Source organism: Psittacula echo (assembly GCF_963264785.1).
Source record: "Psittacula echo genome assembly, chromosome: Z".
NCBI lineage: Eukaryota > Metazoa > Chordata > Aves > Psittaciformes > Psittacidae > Psittacula > Psittacula echo.
The window spans coordinates 84,832,829-84,854,947 of record NC_137742.1 but is presented as its reverse complement, the minus strand read 5'-3'; the positions used below and the strand labels follow the sequence as shown (position 1 = coordinate 84,854,947).

At 46.9% G+C, this 22,119-nt stretch overlaps 2 protein-coding genes across 5 annotated transcripts in view; both read right to left on the bottom strand.

The window, feature by feature from the left end:
• The window catches only part of LOC308231346 (hydrocephalus-inducing protein homolog), a 55,302-nt gene extending 48,900 nt beyond the window's left edge, over window positions 1–6,402 (bottom strand). For all 4 annotated transcript variants that reach the window (XM_080636636.1, XM_080636634.1, XM_080636632.1 and 1 more), the window contains exons 1-2: window positions 4,709–6,402; window positions 3,651–4,229 (exon numbers count right to left, since the gene is read on the bottom strand). The gene's annotated coding sequence lies outside the window, so the exon portion shown is untranslated. The remainder of the gene's footprint in view (window positions 1–3,650; window positions 4,230–4,708) is intronic.
• Window positions 6,403–9,225: 2,823 nt separating this feature from the next.
• Window positions 9,226–14,587, bottom strand: CMTR2 (cap methyltransferase 2). Its single transcript, XM_080638415.1, has 2 exons — window positions 14,461–14,587; window positions 9,226–11,994 (listed from the first exon to the last, which is right to left on the bottom strand). Exon 2 carries the CDS (start codon window positions 11,973–11,975, stop codon window positions 9,666–9,668), a length of 2,310 nt encoding a protein of 769 aa, XP_080494541.1. The 5' UTR covers window positions 11,976–11,994; window positions 14,461–14,587; the 3' UTR covers window positions 9,226–9,665.
• Window positions 14,588–22,119: the final 7,532 nt, after the last annotated feature.

Sequence of the window (22,119 nt, the reverse complement as noted above, 5' to 3'; positions counted from 1 at the left end):
AGGCTGGTCTTCTGAAGTGGTAACGAAAGCAGCTTCAGCAACATCAGTTGGACCACAAAAGCTTCCTTCCTTACCAGGTGGAGCTCGGCTCTGTCTGACCAGCTCCATTCCCACCAGAGCCACGCGGGTGCTACAACTCAACAGCTCCAGAGTCCCACCAGGGCAGGAGGCAAAGCCTGGGGAGAAGGGCAGCTCTGACACAGAGTGACAGAGCTAGGACATGATCAAGGCTTGGCAGCACTGGGATCTGAACCCCCACCATCCCTTCAGAAGAGGTGGCCTCCGCTGGCACTACAACTAGCAGTCCCTATGCACTAATGCTGCGAGAAACAGACAGCCTATTTCCTCTACCCTTGCTTGGCACATCAATACTGAAGCGACAGATGCCTTCCCATCACCTCTAAGACAGGCAGTTAAGATGACACCTCTCCTTTGAGGGGAAACAAGGAGAAAGAGAGAAAATGTGGGACAATATATCTTCCGAAGAAGAGTAAAAGAATAAAGGCTTCACGAAGCCCCGTCCATGTTGTAGACATTTATACAGATGTGACTGTACTTGGAATGGCAGAACAGGCAAATCCATGGCACACGGAGAACAGAGAAGCTTTGGAGCAAACTCTTCAGGGCCAGCAGAGCACACCTCCTCCCGGGGCTGGACAGCTCTAATTGCCACATTGCTTCCCAGGAATGACAGGGGGAGAGAGTCAGGACAGCTGCAAAAAGCCAGTGAGATGTCTCAAAGGGGAGAAAAGGAAAGAGAAGATAACCAAGACCTTTATAGCACGCTATTTGTGACAAGAGCCATCAAAACACGACAGTCGGTGATGGCCAGCTGGGGAGAACAGTCAGGATTCGACAAAACAGTTCAGACAGCTGGAAAACAGGCTGAAAATTAACCTTTGTCAGAAGAAAAACGTGGCGTTTCGCTCTGCCCCAGAGGTACCTCTGCGTCACAGGCAAGTATCCCATCCTGCTGCCCAGAGCCAGACCAAGAGCACTCCTTCCCCAAGGAGACTGTCTCGACCCTGAGGCAGGCTGAGGGTGGGACACCATCATCTCTTTTCCAGCTCACACTTGTGTATGCTGGGATGGCAGTTGCTCATGGGCTTGTCAGAGTCACAGCAGAAGGGAAATCCAAAACTCAGTCGTGCCCACCTTCCTCTCCTGCTCTGGTGTCACAGAAGTATTCCGAGCTCTGCAAATAACTCCACACGACTCCACCTCTGCGCCACTGATCCCATCCTCAGTGGGGTTTGCTCTTTCCTTAAGAAACAAGGAAAGGGCAGGGGGGAGACTGAGCAAACCGTTTCCCTTCCGTGGGGAGCATTTGCTCAGCCCTCCAGCACTGGAAGGCAAATTATCCTCTGGTGCAAAGGCACAGAGCTCAGCACGGTTCTGCCAGCAGACAGCTTGGCCCAGGGCTCCCTCTTGATTCCTGCTTTCTAACAAGCACCCCATCGCTGAGCCAGGAGTCCAACAAGGGGCACCCGCCAGCTGGGGAGACCAAGGCTCCCAGTCCCTCTTCCTGCAGACCTAACCACAGCAGACCTAACACCTAGGAGAAAGAAGATCTGGGAGCCACCAGCCGTAACATCTCATGTACTCCTTACAGCTGCCACTCTTCTTTCCCCCGTATCATTATGGTCCAGGGACACGACAGTTACAGCCCCCGCTGCGGGTACATTCTCCACAAGGTCTGCAGTGAGCTCGGAGGCAGAGCTCCATCTCAACAGAGCCAGCTTTGAGATCTGCAGCCCAAAGCTCAGCAGGCAGCGGGCACATCAAAGCCTTGACGAAACGTCCCTCTTCCCTGACAAGCCACCCAGGACACAGATTTCCAGGCCCTCTGCCCTGTGCTCAGCAATTCCCTTCACCACAAAGGTCTGAGATATCCGATGGTGTCAGTCAACAAACTGCTCCCTCTCCTTGCTTTGCAGCGCTCCTGTTGTCCCAGTATTGCCTCCAAAGCTGCCCAGTTCCCCGACACAGCAAGGCCAGCCCAGCCTTTAAGCATCAGGCAACATCATTAGACATTAGGAAGAAGTTCTTCCCTGGGAGGGCGGCGAGGCCCCGGCACAGGTAGCCCAGAGAAGCTGTGGATGCCCCATCCCTGGCAGCGTTCAAGGCCAGGTGGGACACAGGGGCTTGGAGCAACCTGCTCTAGTGGAAGGTGTCCCTGCCCGTGGCAGGGGGTTGGAACTGGATGAGCTTTGAGGTCCCTTCCAGCCCAAACCAGTCTGGCACTCCACGATTCTGCGTTTCCCTGAGGCTAAGGTACAGATCAAGCCCTGCACAGTTTCTGGTGCTGCTGGAAGCTGGTGGCTCCAATTCAGGTAGGTGTGCCTTTAGACAAATCCCTTCTCCAGCACAGCCTCCTCCCACCTGCCACAGCTCCCCACACACAGCCCACTGAGCCTGAAGGCACACTTTTCACTGCCCTCCAAGCCCCAAGCTCCAGAAGTTCCATTCTCCCCTTTCTCCAGACATCCGCGTGCCCAGGCACTTGGCAGCTCCCAGCACCTGAAACTGTCATTATCCACTCAAATTAAGGAACTGTTGGGCACTGGGCCCACATCTGGTTTAGAGCCTTCTCCTTTCCCCCAGCTCGCTACAGCCACTCTTCTAGCTCCCCTACAGAACAGAGCTCAGGCAAAAGCACACAGCTTTGACCATTTTCTTCTGGAAGGAAGCTGCACCTCAGATGCAGGCATGACCCCACTCCTTTACCCAAGACCAGCTGTGCTGTGACAGTCCAGAACTAGGTGTCTGTACCACACTAACCCACCGGGTGTCTAGGCCCCAGTCAGTACCCCCAGCACACGGTAATAACAGACAACTCTCCCATAAGCACATTTCCCATTTCTTCTTAGCAAGGAGCAGTGTGTTTTACACAACGTTTTCCAGACAGCTCACTGCAGCAGACCAGGGGCCTACACTTCACTCGCTTCCCAGCACTTGCTGCCAAATCATGCCGGGAACAGATTTCCTGGGTCAGAAACACCAGAGCCGGGTAAGATCCACTTGCTTTTCATGTCCTGCCTCAGTAACTCCTTGTGCAAGGACTGCACAGTTAAAACCGGGTTTACGGCACGGGATGTCCCACCTGGGCACACAGGCAGGTGAGCAGCAGAGGCTATGCCCCATTTCCAGAGCTGCGGTTGCCCTGAGCAGGTACCAGACAACAAGCATCATAATACCATAAAAGAGACCATTCCATGCCCCAGCAGGAACTCAGGTGAAGACATCATCAACTACGTTACCAGTAAGGAGCACAAAAGTTGAGCAGACCAACTGCAGACAAAAGGCCGAGACTAGAAAGGAGCACCCTAAGGAGTGGCCCTGGCTGTAGTGAGGGAAGGAAAATATAGTCAACAGCATAACACCTCTTCCATTCAGTTTCCAGAAATCCTCAACAGCCGGTAATTATTTCACTAACCAAAGGCTTTTCTACACAATTACTTCTGCCGCTTGGGGCAATGCAGCTGCACACTGGAGTATCTGCACACTCAGCGTGGCCACGCTCGTAGCTGAAAGCCTTGCATCCCTCTCTCTTCATTGCTGCTCAAACATTTTGACTCCCCAGCCCTAAACTCTGCTCCTGCAATAACCGCCCACAGTGTCAAACTGCAGTGTCAGGCATATCCCATTACCTGCTGAGGGTGCGATCCTAACAGTTCGACTGTTCACACTTCAGCTTTGCCCGCTAAGAAACAACAGGATGGAGAGGAATGTGTGCAGGCCCTCCAGAAATGCACACAACCCAAATGCACAAGGATAGCACAGCGCGGACACATGGCAGATGGAGAGACAGAAGCTGTCTCTGGGCTTGTCAGCTGCCAATTCAACACCTGGGAATGACAAAAGTAGTAAAGGGAATTCTAACTACTTTTAAAATACCAAGAAATACCCGCTCACTTGCCTGAAGTTTAGAGTGGAAAATCCCTTTATAAAGCAAAATTCAGCTTCCTGACGCCACGGTGGCCCTGTCTGACCCACCTGCAAACAGATCACCATGATTCTGAGAGACCTCAGCTGCCTTACCTGCGAGACTCAACACCTGATAAATCCTTCACTGCCAGTGCTCCTGCTGCCTCCTCCAATCCATTACATTGTCATCATCACCTTCAGATGCCTGCTGCTCACCAAGCTCAATTAAGGATGAAGGAAAACAGGACAACAGCAACCAGAGCAGGGTATTAAACAGCTGACAGCAGAGCTCTGGAACAGAACTGACAGACAGAGAGGCATTACTGGGCACAAGCTTTCACACTGCAAATGCACTGCACACAGGGCAATAATCTGCTTCCAGGTCTGGGAAGCCCAATCCCCTCTGCAGGAGCAGCGCTGCTCACACTCCAAGCTTCCTTCCCTAAGTTTTAAGGGCAGAGGAGCTCCACCCTGATCCAGCCCCAGCCCACCCAGGAGCTGCACTGCCGTGTTCAGCTGTTCTCTCTGCTACGGAGCAGTCTCAGTATCGAGGCACAAAAACCGAGACCACACCTACGCACGCAAGCTTGGGTGCAGGGCGTCCAGACCTACTATTCCATCAAAGCTGCAGAGCAAGAAAGTCTGTCTTACCCTCAGAGAGCTTCCAATAAGCATTAAGAACAGCTGTGCTGCCACTTTCCCTGCTCAGAGGAATCCTTCCCATCCCCACTGTCTGGCTCACTAAGAAAACACCTGCCCTGCAACAACCCCTCCTTATTACCTTCCTTCTCCAGCACTGCCAGGTCCAGGTTGGACATCTTTTCTCTCCAGCCAGCACTTGTTGTTTTACTTTTTACATTCTCTACTTGCTGTGGTACTCCCTGCTTTTAGGCTGGTGTTTTCAAATTCTTCCCAGCACTTACAGGCACTAAGTGAAGGAAAAAAAAACCAAAAAACCAAACGGGTCCTTTAATGGTAACACAAACAGCCAGGAAAAGTGCAATGCTGAAAACAAGTGAAGGAAGATTTCAAAGACTGCTCTTCTGCAATGCAGGCAGGTTCCTCAGAAATAACACAGCACAACTGTGGAGGGTCCCAAGGGAACATGCAAAACCCTAATTCATGCCTTGCTTCTTTTTAACCCCCAGCTTCACAGGAAGATCAGAGTCCATCTCCACACCCACCACACCTCCTCACCAGCAGCTTTCAGACACGTGCACCTCGTCCACTTGGTTTGCCAGCAAGGCCCTGGGTAAGCAGCGTCACTCCACGCTACTCTGCTACACTGGGTCAGACGTTACCCAACTCATCTGTCCATGTTTATAAGCCCATTCTATACTGCAGGGACCTGGGAAGGTTTCCTGGTACAGACAGAGCTCCTCTGGAATTAATCCATCTTGCATCAACACAGGCTAGGCCTTAACATTTCAGTAGAGCCAAGACTTCACGTGTTGGCCCCACTCCAGAACCTTGTGCTTCCTACCTCACATGCAGCGGAATCCAACAAAGCACTATGGTTCAGTTCATTTTTTCTGCTCCCTGTATCTCCTCAGGCAAAAGAAACAGGCTCCTGAAGTCAAAAGGGAGCCTCTGAAGTTTCTGCAGAGCTTCACTTCCCCAAAAGACAGTATTTATGTCCACTAGCACCTGCTGCCTCTTTTCTCCCCCATTTCATCGCCAGATGCATTTTGGTACATCTATTAATGAAAACTGATTTACACAAGACAAAAAAGAATCCTTAATACAACCCTTCAGTGGAAACCAGTGACGCCTAAAATTGCACTGACACCTCCCGAAATTCTCATGTCCCATTTTCTTACCTTTGCTGCTTGAAAAGTGTTTTGCTCTGTTCAAATCCACAGGGCATTTCTATAGCTGAAAACAAGACAGAATTCGGCCCAACCTGACTCTCCCGACTCGCTCCCGGCTCCTGCCATCCATGAGGAACACGGTGGGGCTGAGGGGAAGGCAGATGCTCTTTGGCCGTTTGTTTTCATGACCTGACCATCTCTCAGGCTCTTCTTCACGAGAGCAAGGAGTGCTGATGGAGTTCGGCTTCTGACCTCAGCTGCCCTTCCAGCGCTCAGCAAGGCATCAACCAGCACGTGACCGGTAAAGCGAAGCACCACAACAGGTCTGGGGACAAAGCAGCTTCGCCGCCGTGCACTACCACCACCACCACCACCACCACAGGCATCCTCTTCCAGCAGAGAGTTACTGGCCTCTGGCTCTGGGGTTTGCCTACTGCTGGTAACCCACTGGTACCTTCAGCTCAGAGAATTACTCAGCAATCCTTGCCTTCCATTATCCCAGTATTGGTAAGAACTTGGCACCTTCCAGACACAGCCCAGAAGGGCTTGGGGTGGGAAGGGGAGGGAAGAGAATACAGAGAGAACAGCCTCAATCTGTACTCCCTCTGGAAACAAGACAAAAACCCTCTGCAAACTACAGAGGAGGTTCTGTCCCTGTTTTCCCCAGTTCCTCCCGTATCCCAACACCTCTCTGAGACCTTGCTGCCTACTGTGCCCAAACCTTGCCCTCCCAGTCTCTGCACGATACACCTGCCACAAAGGTTGTCTCAGTTCCTGTATCTTAATCCCATCTTCAGTTTAATCTCTGTGGTGAAAAGCCACAGAAGCAGAGTCCTTAAAACCTCATCTGTCTTCAGGGAGGGAAAATAAGTGTACAAGTTGCTCTAAGAGCAGATGGTGTCTACAGAAAACGATGCCAATGCACCCAAAACACCTCATCTCCCCAGCTTTAAGAGATGGCTTTTCAAAGGTTCACGCTCAGTGGGACTTTAAGAAGCGTTCATCAGCTCTGAACAATGGCAGAGACATAGGGGTGTCTGTGGTGAACAATCCCCTTACTGTGCTTTCTGTTTCAGATAAAGCAGGCTTTTACAGGCCATCTTTGACACTGTCTCATCATCCATTCTTCTGCAGTTTCTTCCCCCTTAGTTTGTTTGTCAGCCTCTCTTTTTTGTTCTTCAGTGAAATGCACCTGCGGCACTGCTTGCACTCTTCCCTGTACAGGTTCGAAAACTGATTCATAGGAGAAGCTCTTACTGCATGCATCTCCCAGTCCGTAGCCTCTGTTCCCTGCCTGCCTGCTCGGACAGAGAAAGCACGACTCAGCTCACAGCAAAAAAAGCAAGGTCATTTCAATTAATTAAAATGGACCATGACCAACCCCAGAAGCTTTTACTTAGGGCAGCTTCTACTTACAGGCAAGTGTAACAAGCAAGATTTTCAGACAAAGTTATGAATGAGTCAGACCTGAGCCACCAACTCATTCACCTCTCGAGTTCTTCAATCAAAAATGAACTGTTAAAGGCATTAAACTCTGCCCCAACCAAAGGGCCAAGAAAGGCAATTCAACGGGCAGCACCTCCAGACAAAGCATGTTTTCAGCACTGCCTTTAATCCCTTACCAGTGATCAACTATCCTTCAAGCTCCCACATTCTATAATGACAAGTGCTTCCAGAAGGTGGCTGGTAATTCATCAGGAGATGACATTTTCCTTCTTTTAACGGTTCTCTACGGGATCATGCACATAATGACAGCAAAGCCCTGTCTCCTTTAAACAGCACTTCTCCCTCTGAGCAGGTTTTTTCCATGTATGCTACAAACTCAAAATGGTTCAGACACATGACTTACGCCTCAAAATTTAGCTCTCAAAGGAGCAATGTGGAAAATAAAATTGGATCCCCTTAAAGCAACAGTCAGTTACCAATTTCATCATTTTTATCTTTAAGGGGAACCAACTGCCAGCAATATGGACAGTGGGATCAAGTGTGCCTTTTGCAAGTTTGCTGACAACACCAAGCTGTGTGGTTTGGTTGACAGACTGGACGGAAGGGATGGCATCCAGAGGGACCTTGACACACTTGAGAGCTGGGCCAGTGCCAGCCTCACAAAGTTCAACAAAGCCAAGTGCAAGGTCCTACACTTGGGGCATGGCAATCCCAGGCACAGCTATAGGTTCGGCAGAGAAGTAATTCGGAGCAGACTGAGAAGGTCCTGCGGGTGCTGGTCAACAATAAACGCAACATGAGGTGGCTTCACTGTGCACTCACAGCCCAGAAACCCAACCGCATCCTGGCTGCAGCAACAGAAGCGTAACCAGCAGCTTAAGGAGGTGATCCTGCCCCTCTACTCTGCTCTCATGAGACCCCACTTCGCATACTGTGTACAGTTCTGGTGTCCTCAACAGAAGGACATAGAGCTGTTGGAGCAAGTCCAGAGGAGGGCCACGAGGATGCTAAGGGGGATGGAGCACCTCCTGTATGAAGACAGGCTGAGAAAGCTGGGGCTGCTCAGCCTGGAAAAGAGAAGGCTGCGTGGACACCTCATAGCAGCCTTCCAGTATCTGAAGGGGGCTTACCAGGATGCTGGAGAGGGACTCTTCATCAGGAACTGCAGTGATAGGACAAGGGGTAATGAGTTTAAACAGAAACAGGGAAACTTTAGGTTAGATAAAAAGAAGAAGTTCTCTACTGTGAGGATGGTGAGGCACTGAAACAGGTTGCCTGAAGGGTGGTAAATGCTCCATCCCTGGCGTTGTTCAAGGCCAAGCTGGACAGAGCCGTTGGCGACACGGTCTGCTCTGAGGCGTCTCTGCCCATGGCAGGGGGGTTGGAACTGGATGATCTTAAGGTCCTTTCCAACCCTAACTATTCTATGATTCTACAATTCTACAATTCCATGAAGTCTTAACCATACTTTCCCAAAGACAGTTATGACAAATTCCTTCAGCTTATTGCTCCTCCAGTGGTACCCAAACCATTTCTTGATACACAAACACACGCATGATCAAGTTTTCAGCCTGAAAAACATTTGCAGCTCCTTGTTAATAGACAGATGGAAGTCTTCTTTGCTCAGGCATCTCAAATTATTCTAAGGAGTCTAAAATTATTAGAATAACTTTGATTATTCTGAAAAGCCACACAGAAACACACCACTGAGCATTCTGGCCCAAACCTCATGTTTCAGATCCAGCAAACCCTGGAAAAGTACATATGTCAAAACCCCCATGGTTTGCTGGATCCACAGTAGAGGGCTAATGTCACAAAACAGGGTCCCCCATCATCTGGCCTGATGCAACAGGTATAAGGCACCATCACACCTACCATCATAGAATCACAGAATCATGAATTATAGAATTATAGAATGGTTATGGTTGGAAAGGACCTTAAGATCATCCAGTTCCAACGCCACTGACATGGACAGGGATGCCTCACACTAGACCATGTCACCCAAGGCTCTGTCCAGCCTGGCCTTGAACACTGTCAGGGATGGAGCATTTACTACTTCTCTGGGCAACCTGTTCCAGGGCATCACCACCCTCACAGGGAAGAACTGCTTCCTTCTATCTTACCTGAATTTCTCTTTTAGTTTGAACTCATTACTCCTTATCGCTACAGTCAGTTCTGAATTAGGTGGCACACAAAGAAACTTGCTCAGGGAGAGCTGGGACAGAAAAGAAACAGTTTCTCCACTTCACGCATTGTCCCCCCCATGTCCCCTACATCTGAGATTAAGCCTCAGGCTTCTGTACAACAGGCCAATGTGGTGCAAGTGGGACTGATGGCTCAAAACATCCCCCCAGCACTAACAACATCACACCAGAGGTTTTTGCAGTAACACCACCTTCACATTCACAATGTTTTTACCACCTTCTACCTGCCTGTGAAAGAAGGTCTAGCAGCAGCAACTTGCTCAATCCTAGAGCTATTTTAAAGTGAAACATCACTATTCATTTGCTGCTGCTTAGCTTCCACAATCAAGTGGAGCTGTCTCTTGGCAATGGCTGTGTTTAAATCCCATAAGAACTCCAACAGCTTGCCCTGGAGGAGAACCTCCATGGGCACAAACTGCAAAACTTGCTGGGGAGAGTCTGTGTCAAGCAAAGAGCTCATTAGTTCCTTCAGATGCTGCAGGTATAGGACAACTGGAGTTGGGAGGCCTCGGTAACCAATGCACAGCAAAGCAGCGCTGCTCCTCAGGGGCTCAGGGCAGGCTGGACAAGTGAATGTGATGCATCTGAAGCAGCAGTGCAATATAAACACCAGGCCAGCTGTGAAGCGTGTAAAACAAGAGAGAATAGGCAAAATCAATGCATCTCCCACTGTCAGCTGATCCAACGAATGCAGAATGCACTCCAAAAGCTGCTGCTGGTACTTTGGTTCTCCATCATAAAGCAAAGAGAGGCTGAATGTCAGCAGTGTGGATGTCAGCAGTGTGGATGAGTCCAGGAGCTTTGTTTCCATACTGGGCTGTCTTTCAATATCACAGAGGAATGGGAAGTCTACCACAAGGCACGTGAACTGGTCACCACATCTTCCATTTAGGACTTCCTGGTGACATCTGGAGAGATCAGACACTTCTGCCAGTATCAGTTCCCCAGGAAGCACTTCACACGACCGACACGTCTGCAGTATCTGTCTGCTCTTCAGACTCCCCCCCATCAATGCATTCAGTGCTTCATTCAGATTTTCCAAGACTTGACCATCACAGAATGGGGAACATTTTACCACTGGTAATCTTTTTCCTTCCAAAACATACCACAAGCTACACTCAAGGTCAGAAGACAATCCTTCCAAGACACACATTTTCCAAGCATTATTTAAACTATGCTCTTCAGCCCATTGATTAAAATAGCCCTTTGCCACTTTATCATTCCACGTGAGAGTTTCCAGCATCTTCCTTTCATTGTATGTACTAAAATATTTTCTTCTTTGCCCAAACCATTTTGTATTCATGCTGCAACCAGTCCGAGATTTCTTGACAAGCCAGTTCTTTCTGGCAATGGGTTTCAGACGAAGTCTCTGCATGAAGAACTCCACTGCACAATCTCTTAACTTGTTCAGTTTTGTCTGCTCCGCTTCTCCTATGCACTCAAAGAGACGGATGTTCTGAGAGATAGTTTCTACCTGGCACTTATGGAAGAACATGCAACACTCTTCGTGTAGTTTAAGAAAAGATTGTGGTAGCACGTGCTGGGGAAAAAGTGCTTTGTTGACCATTTCTGTTCCAAAGTTCTGTATCATCTTAGAAAGCAGCGGATGGATGCTCTCTCTGCCCATGTAACGAAGACAAATCACATAGGCCTCTGAGTTGCCAGCTTTGCTAGTGGCTGGCTTAAAGACATGAACCTCCTCAAAAGAGCAGTTTAGCAGAAAGAGCAGATTGGTAGAACAGTGTTCAAACAGCGTGAACATCTTCAAAACAAAGGACCCTCCAGTGCCCAGGATCATTAAAGCACTGACTGTTTCACAGTAATGAAGGGGTGAGACAAGAGCCTCCTGTTCTCCTGGATTCCCCTGGCAATCAAAGCTACCATCAGCAGTCACCAAGTGAACTGCAGCCATGTTACTTACAAAGTTCTGAAGTCCTGTTAGGTGCTTCAGTGTCATCACATCACCAGTGTTATCTGGGCCAAAGTACCACCAAGGCAAGGTATTTGCTATGAGACGGTCATCCATGATCATCATGAGGGTGTCATTGGCTTCATGATACGGGTTTAGAGTGTTCGCTACCCAATTCCAGTCGCATGGGACATGGTGGGATTTTAAGTAGTGGTTGAGGCTGGCTATGAAAGCTCCAGGTGCTTCACAGAGGTGGACAGTATTCAGTTCTCTGTCCTGAAGAGCTTCTTCAGGGAGAAGAGGAAAACTGCACAGGATCTCATGGAACTTGCACCACGCCTGGGTACACAGCTCAGCATTCACCCATTTCTTCACATGAGGAATTATTTTCCCTGCTTTATTGGTAAATGAGGTGTGCTGATGCCATTCATCCAGGTTCTTATCACTGAGTTGATTCTTCACGTCATTCATAGAGTCCTTCAGAGCCAGGAGTGAGTCGAATTCCTTGTGATCACATGTAAAAGCATTGCTGGGATCTGGAAGCTGCCACTCATTATTCACTGGCTTAGTGTAAGTAAACTTCTTTGCAAAGAGCTTCTCAATTTCAGACAGAATTTCAGGACTGAACTTGTCAAGGTTTGTAGTCGGGTTAACATAAGACTTCTTGCATTTGTTCATTCTTGGATTGACTCACGACCTGGAGAACAGCACAGAAGAATAAACAATGTCACACCAGTCACATGTATGTAAAGAGGCAAAGCTGTTCTTAAACAACAGATCTCTCCTGCTTAATTTCTGTATTGCAGAATATGAGAAACTCTTCAAAGAATCATGTACCGGTGAGGGAAATAAATGAGGACTCTCCTGAATGAGGCTATCTAGAGATCAGGAGATTCCCGGGTTCAATCACCCTTCATGCTATTTACATAGCAAGTGAAGAAGAGTTAGCTGCTGCTTTGGCTCTTCACTGACCTCTGAATGCTCTGCTCACTCTGTAGGTCTGAACAGTTAAATCCAAGTATCTCAGTCACAAAAGAGACCGTACCACAAGCCATACAAATTAAACAAGTGCCAAAAAAAACTTTTCATCTGATTACGGCAGTATTTATCCAGGAGTTCAAAGTAAGGAGACCGGAGAGCCACAAGACAAGGGAGCTTGGAAAGGGAGCCCAGCTTCTCCTCCTCTTTACCAAAAGCTATCCCTCATACTTCTTCCACGAAGCCCAACATGATGCAGGGCGAGCCCCTCACCAGCACCCAGGCCCTTTGCTTAGGAGACCATGGTGAAAGGCTGAATCCCAGCCTGCATGCAAACCCCTGTTTCTGTGCTCAGCAGTACAGCAAATCCTTATGCCTTACTTTCCCTACTGGAAAACCAGCAATAAATCCAAAGCAAGAAGAGACTTTGTTGCATCCAAAGTCAATCTTAAATCATGCTTTATGTTAAAGGAGGAAGTAGTGTGAAGTGTTGTGCTTTGAGTGGATACACGCAGGTATCAGACGCATACTCTGCGCAAAGCTAAGGAGCTCTGTAGCCATCTGCTCCAGCACACAAGCAGAAGTCAGGTTCACTAACCAGAAATCTGCCCGCAATCCATCCAAAACAAAGACACTCATTTAAGCAAAACAATTTAATCAAAATTACCACAAGAGACGGGGATCATGGAATTGTTTAGGATTAAGACCTTTGAGACCACAGAGTCCAACAATTACACTGGAATTCTTTGCTTTCTGAGATTTTTATTATGGACTTTTCAAGCCGCTTCAAATGGTCTTAACAGAAAGCAAACACTCAAGAGAAGCCACACAATAACTGAGCAACTTTCTACAGACACCAACTTCTCTCACATGTCATTACAGGGTGCTCAGACACCACTGAAACTCACGAATCATCCTCATCACCAGAGACACAATGACAGAGAACTGCTTGTCAGGACTTAACAGAGCTGATTGTGTTTACTTCTACATCATTTTACAAGTTACAAAGGTGTAAGCCTCCCACAACAGAAAATACAACAACCTCCTCCTTAGTGGGGCTGACACTGGGAAATTCCTCAGCATATCATTTTAACCACCCCTCTCCCTCAGAAGCAAATAACAATCTTCAGTGTTACAGTTCAGTGTGATAAAATACTGGATTAAAATTGAAACAGTGGAGAAACTTTGGAAGCAAACAGAACAAACAATAGTCAACCGAAACACTTTTCCCCTTCAACCTATGTAGCATCTCAGGCAGCAGTCACAGGGCCACAACAGCTCTTCTCATAAGCATCAGCTCTCTGAGGGCTGAGATTTCACCTCCAATTTCCACAATTCCACTGCCTTTCAATGAGCATACTTAGTTTCACTTTCCTTTACAGAGATATTCTGCAGCTTTAATCTCGTCCTTTCTCACAAACTGTGCTGGGGAGAAGAGGAAAGCTGAGGGAAACACGTAAGACTGCTGTGCCCTAAACCAGTTTTACTTCGTTTTTAAACACGATCCAAGAGCTCACACCAGCAAACCCCTGAACAAGCCATCACCCAAAGCACGACAAGGGAAAAACAATCGCCTGATTTTTCTGGTTTACAGTTATTTCAGTCCCCACCGCCTGACTCGGGCCGCTGAAGGACGCCTCCGGGCTCCTCCCGCCCCGCAGCTCCTCACGCATCCCCGGGCAGCACACACCAGCTCCCGCTCGGAGCTGCCCCGCAGCCAGACCCAGCACACGCTGGGCTCGCAGGGCCCCGGAGAAACACGCCCTCCTAGCCAGCTGCCGCGGCCCAGCCGCCTCCCTCCGCCCCGGCCTGTCGCACAGCCGCGGCCGACCGAGGCGCCTCCCCTCACCGCCCGCTCTCTACGCGAGACCGCGGCTCCCGCGTGGCCCAGATAATCCCCGACCCTTACCAGGCGCGCTGCTGCGGCACGGCGGAAAGCGAGGCAGGCCCGGCCCCCTCGCCCTGCCCCACGTCCGGACCCCCGCCTTAGCGGGGCGCCGGGGGAGGTACCGCGTGGTGGGAGGTGTGCTGCCGAGTTTGTCCAGTAGGTAGGGAGAGGGTTCCGCAGAGAAGGCCTGGAGCCTTAACGCACCAAGCGAAGGCCGCGAAGGCCGGGCAGGAGGCACGGCAGCCGTTTTATTCGCAGGAGCAAGGAGGGTGGTTTTCGCCAGGAAACCCCACTCACCTGAGCTGGTTATGCGAGAAGGGAGCAGAGGAGCTGACTCCAGCAGTAGTGTAGCCCAGTAGGGACAATAAACATTCATAGAAGTTATTCAGCTAGCGCTTACCACATGATCATATGTACATACGTGATTAGGTTGCTCAGAGAAAAAACAGGAGGAGCAGTGTCGTGCTGCAGCCCCTTGGAGAGGAAGGGCTGGGCCTCAGGACTTGCATCCTTTTGCCTGCAGACGTGGGACATGAGCCCTGCAAAGCCAGACACAGCTGACCTAGAGCAGGGCCAGGGCAAAGCGCCATCTTCGCCCAGCACTGCAGATGCCACATCTCATACATACTCCCCAGGCCAGCCTTCATCTCTGAAGGCATCAGTGATGCTCCTCCAGAGTTTGCTTTGGTCTCTCTAACCCACAAGCAGACACTTCAGAAGTCTCTTGCACGTGATAACCCTTTCTAAATCCCCGGGAGACTCATTACACCCAGCTTGGCTTGGAGGGAGACAAGAGCCTTGAAATACTAACAGAGCAGTAATGAGTGGAATTGAGTGGGCATTGCAGCATCACTAGAAACACACTTTCTAGACAGCAAAACAGTATCTAATCTGCAAGCAGGGGCAGGAACGTCAAAGCAGATTAGTTATTACAGCAAACAGAGAGTGTGAGCTGCTATTGAGATTTTGAAAATTGCAGGGATTTTCCTTTGCATAGGTTAGGGAATGAGGTACTTGACAGCACCTTTGGAAAGAGATGGCCAGCAATATAGCATGAGTTAGCATAAATCCTTTAAGTTCAATGCCAGGCTTGCTGCTATTGACTTCTGTACTCTCACATATTTCTTCTTGATGAAGCTCAATCCAGCCCTAAGTCCAGAGTAGCCTTAGCACAAAGATTCATTGCCGTGAGTACAAGGGAGCCGCAAACTGACATAACAAGGGAATTTTTTTCTAGAAGCTCAGTAATTGGTAAAGAAATCTTTTCCATCTTAAGGACATAATAACAATAACAGGTAGATAACTGATCTTTTCTCCTGCTGTAGGTAGAAACTTCATAATTTAAAGTCTTAACTGAGAGTATAAAACTGGAAACGGACAAGGTCCCACACACACACTTTTAAGCTACTTGCTTGTTTTCTAAAATGAAGCAATAACTGCTACAAAATAGAAAGAGCCTTAAACAGAAAGAACCTATGAATGAATACAGGACTAAAACTTTTTAAATCCTTTAGGGGGTGATATTTTTAAAGTTAAAATTGCCATACTCACCCCTTTCAACAACATTACAAAAAGATACTGGCTATCTCATGGCAAGATTTACCTGCAAAGGGAAGTTTTACATGTAGGTCTGCAATGCCTCTTCAGCCTTGGATTGGCCTGTTTGAAAATCACCTCCCAATCAATCAACATCTTTTGCTACTTAAAGGTGGGAGGCAGAGTAGGGACAAATAGTTAAAGCAGCAGAGCAGCCTGTGGCTAGCTGAGGGTTTTCCAGTGCATGATATGGTCTCTTTGATTGTACTGGGTGTACAGTAGTGGTATTGCTAAAATGTTTAGCTTAAGAGGATTTGAAGTTAATATGTATTTTATTCTGTAATGCTTCCTTTTCGTCTTTGTAGTAAAAGCGTGGCCACAGCTTTCCTTTACTTCTGGCTCTCTGATATCTCCAGTCATGCCCTGGTGTTTCAATTACTTTTCTTTTGTTATTCCTGCTACACAGCGATCGCAAAACTTGTACTGAGTCCAGTGGGAAACAGGTTATTTAAATCATTGAGTTTAAGAGCTGGATTTTTGTAATCTCCTCTTAAACACATAACTCACCTTTTTATGTGCTGTTGGGTTCTTAAGTGTTTGGTTATTATCAGTAAGGGAGCAGCGACAATTAAGCATGTAGGGGAAAGCTATATGTAAGGAATACTCTTACCTTTTAGCATTACTCTGCTAGGCTTTTACTATAGCTTATAGCTTCTCAGTGTCACAATCTTCTGTGTTACTGAAGATAAGGCTTTCCCAAAATACAGGGGAGAACAACCTATCACTGGGCACGCAACACTACAAGATTCCTAGCTAAAAGAAATGTAATCTAATAGCAGGCTTCAGAAAAACATAATATTTTTTGTGAAATTAAACCTTTAACTCAGCTTGTGAGCTTCAGTTTCCTCCTTGATTTTCCTAAATCTTCAAGTTAAAGCAGAAGTCCAAGTAGATATATCAAAATGCTAGTTACTGTCTTTTCTGTCAGTGTGAGACACTCAAAATGGGAACACAGCACTTGCTTCCTGGATTAGTCCTGCTTTTGTGGAACTAACCTTTCAGTTGATAGATAGCTGATCTTTTCTCTTGCAGATCATGGGATGTGTGCACAGCTGTGGCATTATAAGCCTCAAACAGAAGCATCTGTCTTTAAAGGAATATTGTGCAAGTAAACATTGGAAGCTAAACACCTAATTAAGAGCAAAGTAATCTCATTCAGGCCTCTGACTTTTTTTGTAGTGAAAATAGCAAAATGCGTATGTAGTATAAGCATGCTGTGTGATGGAGCTGTGGAGTTGCTGATGTATTCAGGAGCTCTTTTCATCATACTGGCTATGCAGGAAATCTGCTGGGAGGACTATGCTGAGCCCTGGAAGAATTCTGTGTAGAATTAGTAGATTCTACAAGGATAGAATCTGTGCTTCTTACCCTGCTTCTAAAGATAAGCCCCAGAAATGTGTAATTTTGCATCAGATCTCACCATAATTTTTGTTATCATTGTGCAGGTTGCAAGAAGTAACATTGGTCTCCTAAAGACAGGCAGGTAACAGCCTTTTTTATTTTTTGTGAAAGTGCAGCTAGAGTGCTAAGTGTAAAGGAGACATTTAGAGATTTACAGAAGTTCTCTTAGCTTATAGCTTCTCTACAGGAATTTGCAAAGGCCCATCACAAGTCCCACCTTGCTTCAGCCTTCTTGAGATGTCTAGAGGGTTTTGCTGCACACTTACCTATCAGACTGGCTATGCCAGCATGTTTTTAAAGCTCATTAGAGACAGCTGTAGAAGAATACTCTGTATTAAAACTGAAAGGCCACCAAGGAGCTTCTATGTTGGAGTTATGATCTGGGTAACCTGAGCCTGTGCCAGGAGGATGCAGCCATTCTAATGGGACAGTGAAGTTGATGCTGCTGGTTTGCCTGGAACAAGTTGCACAGATAGCTGAGTCCTCTCCTGCAGTGGAGAGGGAGTACTATTTTGGAGCCATTGGTATCTCACATCCTTTGACCCCCGTCAGGGGCTTTGTCTCACATTTTATATGTATCTCAGCTGTATCAAGAAATGTGTATGTGGTGCATGACACTGGGAGGGCCGGCTGTCCTTAATGCAGTGGCTTTGTGTGACTCTAGGGACAAGTCCATAAGGGCTGTTATTCTGCTTCTGGCTTACTGTCCAAAGTTAGGCACGCTTGCCTTTCTCTTTCCTCACTGGAGGAACTGAAGCTAGTCTGTTACAGTGAAAGTGAGTTGTGGGACTTCAGTAAACAATTTCTAATGTAGGCAACTAGTACAATGATCTGCAGGTGTCTAATTGTTGCTTCTCAAAGCAAAATCACTGAAATGGAAATGAAAAGGAAACCCTATAGGCTATTCAGTACTGGAGCATTATTGCACCAGAAATGGGATAATGAGGCAGTATTGATCCTATTGGAACAGCATAAATACACCATGATGGACCATGGCTACAAGTGATAGTTTGTTCACCTTCAGAAGGCAGTGCTTTGCAAAGAGGGGATCTGGGGATATGGGACATGGTCCTGGAGACAGGTGAAAGGTCTGGCCTCAAGCTCCACTGCGTGAAAGATATCTTAGAATGTCTCTGCTCTTTTCCTAATCGCTGTGGTATCATTTGTTCACAGATGTAGTCAGGTTGCTTTGTCTTTCTGCCCAAGTCTTACAAAGGTGGGGAGTTGTTACAGAGCTGGCATACAATTTGTGAATGCTAAGTCTACTTCCCTGCCAGTGAACATGAGGCTTCCCTTTACTTGAACTGATCTCCACCCTAAAAGCCTTTCTCCCCACTGCATTTATGGGAGTGCTTTTCAGGATTGCACATTTTGGGTAATTAGAAGCTTTTTTATGGTGTCTAGCTTACATGAGAACCCATCTACCCAACTCTCTGGTGCCCGTCTTAAGTTTCTGTATTTCTCCTGCCTCCATGGCAACATTTTCAGGCTGTCTTTGGAGCATTGCTTAGTTTTCATTTTCCTCATCTAACCATGACAAGTTCTTTGAATGTCTTGTTTTCTGTTTCTTGGTCATCTTTTCTCTGCATTCACTATGGTCAGAGGTCTCTTTCCTGCAGCTGTGTTCCGAGCAGCACTCACATCACTTCAGGCAGATATTCCTAAAGATACCTATTAAAGTAGTCTCTGGGAAATAACTTCTGGTGTATAATTTGATTTTATTTACCTAGTAACACTCCTGTGGCTATTAAAGATAAGTTTCCAAATCACTGTGAAAATCCTGATGTGTCCTTAGAGTGTGTTCAGTAATTAAATCAAACCTTGAACCTTCACTTCAGGCAATCAGCAGAAAAGCAGAACCTTCCTCCAAAACAGAGGCAGAATCCTGGCTTGTCTAAGTATGAAAGAATTCGGGGGGATGCCCCCCAGACAGAGGTGGTGAGCACTGCACCCATGAGGGCATGGTGATGCCTGTAGGAGTTTGGGGGCATGCTTTCTCCTGTACTAGGCTGAATTAAGCTGTGTAGACATCCTGTAAATCTCTCTGCAGCTGCTCCCTTTCCCAACAGAGTGCAGTACATGTGAAAAGACTACAAGATAATTTGACACTGTGATAATGTGAGCACACAGGGAAGTGGAAGGCTTACCCTAAATAATTAATTGTGTTGATGAAGTGCTTGCAAAATACTTCATAACACTTGAGACAGAAATAGCTGTAAGAATGTAAAGTGTTGTTATAAAAGTCTTTCAAGTGACTGTATCTGCATCCTGTAGCAGTTGAAATTCTAGCTGCAGAATCAGGATTTGAATGACACCCAAGTCAATAAGATCAGGTTTATAGGTAAGTTTGCTGCAGATGTACAGACTGTAAGAGGTGACTGAGTTTGTTTCAAGATGGAAGACTGTCAGTACTGTTTCTTAAGGATTACGCAATCTATTTGGTAACTTACCTGTTTCGCTAGATCTGCTTTATGGAGTACTCTCCACAGTATTATTGGCAAAAATGCCCTCAGTGCTCAAATGAATCTTTCTAGTAGGAACCTTCATCTAGTACTTGTCCAGCCAGTGCAGCATTGCAGTTTAAAACTCAAGTAACTTTTGTTGCTGATAAATAACAGACACTGCAGAAAGATAGATAAAATGGTCCCTTTTTGGTAATCCTGTTTTCCGTGTAAATCCAAACTAGGAAGGAAATTGTCTGAGATGAGAACAAATTGGGAAGAGCTTTCAGGCTGTCTGATCTTTCCTGTCTGCTTTGCAAAAAAAGAATCAGATTAAATGTAATCAGATTAAGGCTAAACAAGAGAACATATCTGGGGGGCATCAGAATTCTGCTGATACCGAAGAACTGTATGCAAAAATCAGTGTTAAGGGCCTAACATTGCTCTATCATTTAATTTAATGGCTTTCAAAGAAGTCCTGAGTGCTGGCAAGAGGGACATGCTTTTCCAGAGGGCAGAAAGCCTTGAGGGAACTGGAAAGTGATTCTGAGGCCCTGGCTTTAAGCAGGTGTTGCTTGGGGTGAAAGCAACTTTGGCACATTGGCTCATGTAGAAAGGTAAGAAGTGTGGGACATCTTTGGACACAGGGTTTGATGCAGTTAAATCTGCCCTAAACATCTCTCAGCCTGCTGTGTTTTGTATAGAGAAACGATGCTGAAGGGAAAGGAGAGTGTTCATGTAGCAGCAGGCAGAGATGGAGATGAGTAAGGTTCAGAAAGACAGGAATGAGAGATGATAAAAAAGGGGTATATCTGAAAAAGAAGAGGAAACATGGTAGAAACAGAATGAGAGAGAGAGCATAGAAGGGAAAATGATTCATAGAGCAATAGTAGACCCTCTGATTTTCACTGCCCCGAGCAAACTGAAAGCAAAATGCACCGTGCCAGAGCAGCGATGTACCACTGATTCCTGCAGTGGCAGCACTCCTACCTGCTGATCTTTGTGGAAAAGGCATTGTAAGTTTTCCAAGAGAAAGTAAATAAGAAGTGGAAATGCAAACATGAGAGGGAAAGGGAGAAGCTCAAGAACTTGATGGGAAAGTGCACTTAAGGTTTCTATTTAAATCCAATTTTTGCTGGTTGTATCTTTCAGCAAATACCTGTGGTGAGCAGAATTTGATGTTTAAATCCTGCTGGTTACCACCAGTGCTGGCATTGAGAGGTTCCCTGATGTGTGGATTTTTGCTTTCCAATATGAAGTATATCTCTCAAAATACCCAGGTTTTTCTTACTGCATTTATTGCCTTGTTTATATTTTAAGTTCTCTGAGAGTTTTCTGGGGCAGCCAAGGGGATGTTTGATGTGGTCTTAAAGACTAACAAGCAAGCATGAATGAAAGTAATAAGAAATATTGAGATGTGAAACTAGTGCTGCGTGATTTTGTAATTATTTTTTTTTTTTTCCAATATCTGGCTGATTTGCCCTAAGAATTGTCAAGTTCTAATTGAGGTTTTCTTGCTGCTTGGGATATCTATAAATTCTGGCCACGTGTGTCCCTTCTGCATCTAGTAAGCAGTGAGTGCATATTGCAGCTGTAGCCTTTTACCTGGGGCATGTAAGGTCTCTTTACTCGTCACTGATTTTCTTGAAATTATTTTGGCATTGATTGTTTTGGAAACATCTGTGGCTGTGTAAAATGTGCTTCACATCAGCTGACAGGATCAGTTGCTGTTGCACAGACAGACCTATATGACAAGGGTGGTTTAAGCTTTGTTTCCATAGGAAATAATGTGAGAACTAGAGAGGCAGATAGTGGGGCCCCTGATATTTTTTTTCCTGTCTTCCATAATGCAATCAGCTGAACAAAGGTTTAGCATATCTCATTACAGTATTTTCTTTTGCGATGGGTGAGGCAATTATATGTGAGGGAGGGGGAACCAAATGGGGGGAGCTAATAGAACATTACTTCTCATTACCATGAAAGAATGGGAAGATGTGAGCTATGGAAGTGTCTCAGTGCAGTAGTAGCAGGTACAGGTTATCAGGCAGAGCTCTCGCTGAGCTTCCAGAGGTTTGACTTGCAAAGGAGCAGGTGACTCCTGTTGCAGTCTGGTTCCTAGTTGATGCAAGCATGTTCAAATCTATGCAGACCCACTGTCAGCTGCTCCTCTCTGGGTGGCTGCTGGAAAGTTGTGTGTGCGCACATGTGAACTTTCCAGTCTTAATCTGCATTATAAAGCATGTGTGTGCGTGTAAGCTTTCTGCAGAGCTCTGGAACATATGTGTCATGAGCGGTGAAACCAGAAAAGCAGATGGTCCTGAACATGCCCCTCCTACCTGGGGATTAGAGATTCTCAGGGTAAAGCAGAGAGAAGCTGGGATACACCTGCCCGCCTCACCACCAGAGACAGCAGCAGTTCCTGCAGGTTCAATGGGCTTCTACTCTTTGGTCAAATAAACCCCCGCAGCTCTAGTTCCAGCAACCATCCCCTTCTTTTGGTTAACTAGGGAGGAGTAGG

Coding starts and splice junctions, on each gene's coding strand:
- CMTR2 (XM_080638415.1), bottom strand. CDS start 11,975: ATGAACAAATGCAAGAAGTCTTATGTTAACCCGACTACAAACCTTGAC.